This window comes from Colobus angolensis, unplaced genomic scaffold (assembly GCF_000951035.1).
Source record: "Colobus angolensis palliatus isolate OR3802 unplaced genomic scaffold, Cang.pa_1.0 Scaffold344, whole genome shotgun sequence".
NCBI lineage: Eukaryota > Metazoa > Chordata > Mammalia > Primates > Cercopithecidae > Colobus > Colobus angolensis.
The window spans coordinates 2,244,188-2,252,486 of NW_012116755.1; the positions used below are offsets into that span (position 1 = coordinate 2,244,188).

The window sequence follows — 8,299 nt, forward strand, 5'->3', positions numbered from 1 at the left end:
AGCCAGGATGGTCTCGATCTCCTGACCTCGTGATCCGCCCGTCTCGGCCTCCCAAAGTGCTGGGATTACAGGCTTGAGCCACCGCGCCCGGCCATCTATAGATTTTTGAGTAAAAAACATTGTAGCCAATTCATGTGGCTACAAAGGATGGATGTTCTCAGACATGCTCAGAAAGCGAACCACCTGTTTACCATTCCTGAAAAACTTAAGTGCTCACAAACTGCATCCAACCAGTGTTGGATCAAACTAAGGAACTCAAATATAGGGTTGTGTTATAATAGTGGTAAATAAATCAACAAAACAGAATCAAGTCTGAAAATAATACTGTTAATATCATTGTAAAGTTATACAAATGGAAAATGTAATTTCTGAATGAGAAGAAATAAAATATAAATAGTAAAATAATCATCATAATGTGTCTGAAATCCCAGATTATATCAACAAAAGTTGTTAAGTGGAATGGGGGTGAGGAAAGAAGCAAGAAGTACAAGTGTGCTAAAATTTTTTTCTTTCATAGGGTGATATCAATAGATGACATTTCATTCTTGACACTGATAACCAGAGAAAATAAGTATACTTTTCCCCCCAGATTTAAATTAACTACTAATAGAAAAAATAGGAATTATACCTTCTAAATCACTTGAGGAAAAAAAGTGAAGAATATATACTTCATATTGTAAAAGATCAAAACAAAATCCAACAATAACAACTAACAAAAAGGAAAAGTAAGGCAGTACAAAATGTGATGAAAAATAGCAGCAAACATAACCTGATAATAAATATAAATGGATCAAACTTCTCCACTAAAACATGAGGATCACTGGATTATAATAGCATAAAATTTTACATAACTTAAAGTTCCACAACTAGAGAACAGTTAAGTAAGTTATGTTACCTCTGTAAATGGAATATTATGGAGCTATTTAAGTTTATATTTTCAAAAAAATATTACATGATTTTGGGAAGAATTAAAATAAGTTAATTTTGAAAAGCAAAATACCAAGTCACGTATAAAAATACGGTTCTAATTTTTTACAGCAAAAATGTTAACAGTCATTACCTCTGGGTGGTGGAATTTCTGGTAATTTTGTATTTTATTATTTGTATATTTCTGCATTTTACAGAATTTTTTTCTAACTTTTATATTTTTAGTGGAGGTGAGGTCTCACCACATTGCCCAGGCTGATCTTGAACTCCTGAGCTCAAGCGATCCTCCTGCCTTGGCCTCCCAAAGTGCTGGGATTACAGGCATGAGCCACCACACCCAGCCCTTTTACACAGTTTCTACCATGAGCACTTATTACATTTATAACCCCCAAGCTCACACCATATGTTATTCTACAGCATGTTGTTGCTCATTTTTCTAATTATCATAGCCAGTACACTATTTGCTAAATCTAAGAATCTCACTAGAAGAGACATTCCTTTCTGTATGAAATATATCCCTGCAAGCCCTCACATCATACTCTGTCTCCTTTGAGGGCCACAGAGATGCCAGCCCAAGTTGGCACCTTCCATGGGAAAGCTTATTCAGGTGTCCAAACTCTTTCTCTCCCTCCACTTACATACCTTTGTTTTCCAAAAACAACAACAACAACAAAAAACAAAAAACACAGCAGGGATTTTTTTTTAACCTTTTTTTTCTTTCTGGGGCATGTGTGTGCTTGTGCATGTATGTGCATATACACACGTTTAATGTAAGGAACACTGAGCACAAGCCCCCAGGGGGTACTGAAGCTGCTGGTCTGGGGGTTCCACTTTGGGAACCACTGCTCTATTCTGTGAGACTCTCCACCCCAGCGCCTTCCTTTTCCTCATTCACTCGCCTCCATCTTGGTCTTCCCCTAAAAGTTTCCCATTTGGAGTCAAACCCAGTCAACTTTTTGAAAACCAAAAACAAAGGCACAGGTGAGAAAAATGAAAGCCATCTTTACTCTTCCTGACCCTCACTGATTTAAAACTTCTAGAATTCCTCTCCCATCTGTTCTCTGCTCTCCTTGCCCTCCCCTCGGGCAGCATCACCACTTCACCAGCTACCCAGTGCGTCCCTGGCATCCATGCTGGCAATCTCTGTAAACCACAGCTCTGACTGTGCCTTTTCCTTGCTAAAATCTGGCTTTGCTGTCAGAGCTAAGCTCCACCTTCTTAGCCTGTTATTTGGGGCCCTTAGGGACATGCTGACTCCTTTTTCATCTCCAGCTTCCTCTCCTGCCATTGCCCTAGTCCCCGCCTCACTTCTCACAGCCACATGAGGTTTCTGGCCATTTACCTCAAATGTGCGCTCTTGTGTGCCTTTTGTATACACTTTCTTCTGCCTGGAATGTTTTCACCCCTAATTCTACATGATGAGCTTTGACTCCTCTTTCACAGCTGGTACTAAATGTTGTCGTTGCCAGAAGGCTTTCTAGATCCTCTTCAGCAGTTAGTCCTTCTTGAGTTATTTCAGCGAAGCCTCTGAACAGTGCTTTGTTAAAGTTCTTCCTGCTTGGTCCACCCCCAAACCTTGCACCCCATAATCACCATATTTGTAAACTCTCCTGACAGCATAGTCCCTGACTTGCAGAAGATACTCAGTGAATATCTATTGAATGACTTAAATTAAGTGCCTAGAAGGTTTATATTAGGTATTGTTTGTAAGATAGTGATTCTCAACCTGAGTTGCACAGTAGAGCTCCCTGGGGAGCATAAAAACTCCTGTTCAGGTCACACCTGAGACCAATCCAATCAGGATTTCTGGGGGTGGGACAGAGGCATCAGTATTTTTTAAAGCTATGAGCTGATTCCAACACGCAGACAAATAGAGGCTTCTCTACCAGTAGGCAGACTCTATGTTCCTGACTGGTCACTCTTCCTCCCCACCACGTGGGAGGGAGACATGTCAGACCCCACAATGCCTCAGGGACAGGAAGGATGGTGTATCAGTCTGTTCTCACACTGCTGTAAAGAAATACTTCAAACTGGGTAATTTATAAAGGACAGAAGTTTAACTGGCTCACAGTTCCACAGGCTGTACAGGAAGCATGGCTGGGGAGGCATCAGGAAACTTACATTTATGGAAGAAGGTGAAGGGGAAGCAGGCACATCTCATATGGCTGGAGCAGGAGGAAGTGAGAGAGTAGGAAGCTGCTACATACTTTTAAATAACCAGATCTCACTGATAACTCACTATCACAAGAACACCACCAAAGGGGAAATTCACTGCATGGGAGGTGATCCAATCACCTTCCACCAGACCCCACCTCCAACACTGGGGATTACAATTTAACATGAGATTTGGGTGGGGACCCAACTTATATCATATGGATTTAGCCCAGGGATCAAAGGAGGGCTTTGTTGAAGAAGTCATCTTAAATTTAGGGAGGGGGTTTCCTGGAGAGGATGAAGAGCACACTGGGAAGATGCCAAACATTTTGGGGTATATTCAGGGAAGGTCGGAGGCGGAGAGGAGGTTGGACCAGAAGGGACAAGGGATCCTTGCAGGTGGACATCGCACAGGCTCCTAGCCAGGCCCTCCTCCAATGTCAAGGTGTGGCATGGGTGAGTGTCACAGGAGAACCACAGGAAGAAGTACCCTGAGCCACAGCAATTCTTATTTGGGGGTCCTAGAAAGGCCTGGACACCTGAGGAGCCCTGTCCTGCCTGTAGCAGATGAGTGCAGGGTGCTGGGGAGACAGTCTTGCCTTATCACAGAAATGGCTTGAGCCCCAGCTACTTCTCCAGAAGTCCTGTTCTCTCTGACTTGTTTCCTATCTGTAAAGGCGGGTGACAGGACCAACTGTGGGCATGTTGTGAAGACCACACCGAATTCCTTCAGAAAATGTTTCACATTATGCCTGGCACAGGCCAGGAGCCCAACAGGACAGATGTTACCAGGATTGAGTCTGGAAACCTTGGGGGAGCAGCAGGGGTCCCTGATCATGGTATTTCCCAACTACTGGGGGTCCCCACCCACTTTACAAGTAAACAGCTGCAGCACTGTTCCCTGATCCATACATGAACTGACCCGGTGTGAATCAGTCCCAGGCTGGGTGCTGGCCTGAAAAGCTGTGGCCACCACAGCACCTGGCTCCAGACTGGCTCACAAGAGCCAATTGGCCCCACCTCTCCCCAACCCCACACTCGGGGACGATACATTGGCAGTCTGCAACTGGCCATGGTGGGAGGATTTACATCAAGGTAACCTGCAAATTCTTGGAATTGGGTCCTGCTGTTCCACCAAGAGCCAGTTGTTAAACATTTACTGGCACCCCACTGCTGGGCCAGGGGCCACATAAGCAACCCTGACCCTTCCCTGAAGTGTGGTCCATGGACCAAGCCTTAGCCTTGCTAGGGAGCTTTCTAGAAATGAAGAACCCTGTCCTCCCCTACAGGCATCTGGATCAGAATCCCTGGGAGTGTGGTCTAGCAACCTGCAGTTTATGAAGATCCTCAGGTAGGCTACAGTTTGACATGCAATGCTCTAAGCAATTTGGGGTAAGCTGTACACGTGGCTGAAAGAGCTGGTTTCCTGTCCCGGAGAGCAGGAGCTTTGCAGGGATGTGGAGCATTCCAGTCTGAGAGTGTCATTGTCCTACTGCATAGTCACGTGTCCTCTGATTTCCCCCTCAATATTGCAGAGAGAAAATTTAAGAGAAAAAAAACCCGTATTTCCACCAGCCACACAACTGTTCTCATCTCTCCATGTTTCTTTCGTGCACATGTTTATATAATATAAATAGTGTAGTATTTGCTTTTTACACCTTATCACACACACACTTGCATCCCCGATTTCTTCCGGAACAACTACTGCCTTAGATTTTCACATGGTTGCCCAAGACCTGCTGACTTTTTCAAAAAGAGATTTTGTGAAGTTCTTTGAGTTGCCTTTTATTTATTTATTTTTTTCTAGAGCAGGCAGCCAGGGCTATACAGAGATGATTGGTACCTGGAATGTAATCTTCAGAATTAACATTCCTCATGCTGGGCCTGGTCTGGGGAGCAGGAAGGAAACAAGCCTCTCCAGTCACGGGCAGAGTCCCATGGAGAGGGGCACAGATCCCTAATCCGTCTTATTCTGGGAAGTATTTTGGCACAGCCTGGCTCTGTGGTTTATAAACAAATTCTTTGTTTGCTGGGGGTATTTGCAGCTCCACTTACAAGGAAGTTATACACCCCTCTGCAGCCTTTCATAATGTGGCTGATTTTTATCTTCCGGTAAGGGCTGTAAAGTGCCTGGGTTTGGGGCTGCACAAATCACTTCTTAAAGGTGACTTTACTGTGCAGTGAAAGGCTTGGGAGAGCCTCTAGCATCCTCTAGCATCATTTATTCTGTGGCTTTTCCTAATACTTTGCTCATTCACTCAACAAATATTTATTGGATGGCTCCTGTGACTCCATCACATCACAGAGGTTGGGCTGGAGGGAGACAGAGAAACTGGAGAACAATGTTGCAGTCCTTCTGACCAAGTGCTTATTTGGCCTGTGAGGCAGTGAGGAGAGTCATGCAACAGAGAGAAGGCAACATTTGGCCCGGCCTGGAGGGAACGGTGGGAGTTCGCCCAGCAACAACAGCAGGTGAAGGAAATGTCTTGTGTAAAGGATTGAGGCACAGAAGGAGGTGCTCAGGGAAGTATTCGGAAGGCAGGGGGAAGTTTGAAGCTGTGTGGCAGGAAATGAGGTGGAAATATTGGACAAATGGTCAAGTTAGGTGGTCAAGTGCCTACTGTGCCAGGTGGACTGTTTGGTCTTTATTCTGTAGACACGTGGCTGAGAGAGTGCCATCCACCAGACTCACACCCTCTTTTTGTCTGTGCACCCACTAATCCATGCATACACCCAGCCAACAATCCATCCTCCGCCCGACTTCCACTCATTTATCTAGCCACCCATCCAGCCGAAGCATCCTCTGCACAAGGCACAGGATTTCTTCTTGTTTCTTTTCCTTGGAACCTGAGGGTCTTGCGGTTTCCCTAGCAACCCCTTGATACATATTCAACTCCAGAACTATCAGCCCCACATGCATCCCTCTGCAGACTATTTTCAGGTGATGGTGGTATTATAAACAAGGAATTAAGTAGTCATGTGATAGTGAGGCTCACCTGGACTGACGACTGGGAAACATGTACCCAGGATAAAGGCATCATGGGTAGGTCTACTGAGCACAGAATGATGTGGAAATCTCATTCTGACAAATCATTCTTTTTAAGAGTCAGTTATAAAGCTGTTAGAGCACATGGCAACGCTGTTAGAGCATATGGCAACATACGCCCTTCACATCATTATGGTGTATTTATGCACTTCAAATTTAAAAAAGGAATCCGGAAATTAAGAATGCACTATTTAAAAAACTCTATGAATTAACCTTTTGTTGATTTGGGGTGAGGGGAGGAGGGAGCAGTATTTAGCTTTTGGTCTTCTCAAATGGGTTCATTTTTGTAAATACTTTGGTCTAACATCTTTCATGATCTTTTATGGTGAAAAAAATGCTGATTATAGAAGTCCTAATACACAAATGCATACACACACACACACATACACACACACACACGACAAGGTAAACAAAAATCACCCAGAAATTTTGTTAACAATTTGATGTCTTTTCCCCATTCCTTTCTCTGCATATTTTAAAGCAGTTGTTTTTAAATATCAAATCCATTTTATATAGCTTTGAATCTGACTTCTCCTCCCTCCACTTAATATATGATGCGATAAAATACAATTTTTTTTGAAAATGCCGCCTTAATGGCTGCGAAGAGCAACATTGAATGGATTCTCTATAATTTACTGAACCAAACCCCTTTATTGGAGGGCTTAGGAAGTTGCCAGTGTTTTGCTCTTATTAAATGTATTAAATGATGGTGACCATCTCACTACCTCTGTCAGAACTCTGACAATTTCTGGATACAATTCTAGAAACGAGACAACCGAGAAAAAAAGTGTTTTAAATGCTGAGACTTAAATCTCTCTTGCCATACTGCCTTCCAAAAAGGTACTTGGGCTTCACGAGGTTCTTGGCATGTGTAGAAGGTGTTCCCAGCTTTCCGCAACGCTAGGGGAGTGCGGTAAGAGCGCGTGGCTGGCTGGCTGTCCCCGGAGCGTGCATGATGCTTCCGAGGAAACATTTAAGAAAAACAAAATAAAACAACAACAACAACAACAACAACCCAAAACAAAACAGAATGATTTGCATTTCCCGCTTTCTATCGTTCCAAACTCAAACCAATCTGCTTATAAAAACTTTAAAGAAATGGCTCAAGATCCTCTTAACCTGAGTTTCAGACCGTTGATTTAAGTTTCGGATCTGAAAGTTGTATAACGAGTTTCTGTTGAATAAGACAATTTCCTACTCACTTTTTACACCTAAACGTAAGGTTTACTCACTGACAAGTCAGACCATTGCCACTTCTCTCGAAGGAGGAGACAGCGTCCCCTGCGTTCACAGAGCCGCAGCCTGGCCAACAAGGGGGAGGGTTGGGGGCTTGGCCGCCCCCGGGATGGGGCGAGGGGTTCCCGAGGGCTTGGGAGGGTGGCTTGGGAGAGAGCTCCGGCTCCGGAACGGGGTGTTCTGGGAACAAACACTCCCGGGTCTGTGACTTCGGACAAATCACGCTCGCTCTCCCAGCCTCAGTGTGTCGTTCTGTAACTTGGGTCCAACCCCGGCGCTCACGGACCGAACGCCCCTTGGCACGGAAAGCGCCCGCGGAGACGCGCACAGAGCGGGGCTGGGGCCGGGGCGCGGTGGGCACTCACCTCCGCCGTACATCTGGCACAGGTAGGGGAAGCGCCACACGTTGCCCAAGCCCACAGCGTACGAGATGCAGGCGAACACGAACTGCAGCGGGTTGGCCCACAGCGGCCGCGCTTTCTCCATGGCCCCGGCCTCGGCGCGCTTGGCTCCGGCTCGGGGGTCCGGCACGGCTGTCTCCGTGCGCGGTCGCCAGGCGCGCCGTCCCGCCCCGGCTCGGCTTGGGGGTGGCCCCGCGCCTCCGCCGAAGCAGCTAGCCGGTTTTTAAATTGCTAATCTCATTAACGGCGCGCTCGTCCGAGAGGCGAGGCTGGTAAATGGATGACGGCGAGCCCCACCCCGCCCGGCCGCCGCGGCCGGGAAGGCACCCGAGATTACAGAGGACAGGGCGGCGTCTCCCGGAGTCCTCTGGCTCGGCGGGGCCTTTCCTCAGGCTGCGGAACTCCTAGGAGTGGGCGCTTTCCCTCGGCCACTCACCTGTCATTTATCAAGCGCCTACTGTGTGCCAGGCATTGTCTGGGGACACGGCTGTGAACCACATCCCAGCTCCCTCTTGGAGCTGACATTCTGGTAGAG

General features: G+C 46.2%; 1 protein-coding gene across 3 annotated transcripts in view; it reads right to left on the reverse strand.

The window, feature by feature from the left end:
* SLC6A20 (solute carrier family 6 (proline IMINO transporter), member 20) overlaps nucleotides 1-8,005 on the reverse strand; it is a 39,541-nt gene extending 31,536 nt beyond the window's left edge. For 2 of the 3 annotated variants that reach the window (XM_011952660.1, XM_011952662.1), the window contains exon 1: nucleotides 7,729-7,964. In XM_011952660.1, the coding sequence (XP_011808050.1) occupies nucleotides 7,729-7,849 (121 nt within the window). In that variant the 5' untranslated portion in view covers nucleotides 7,850-7,964. The other variant, XM_011952659.1, reaches the window with a different exon arrangement.
* Between the last annotated feature and the right edge of the window lie 294 nt (nucleotides 8,006-8,299).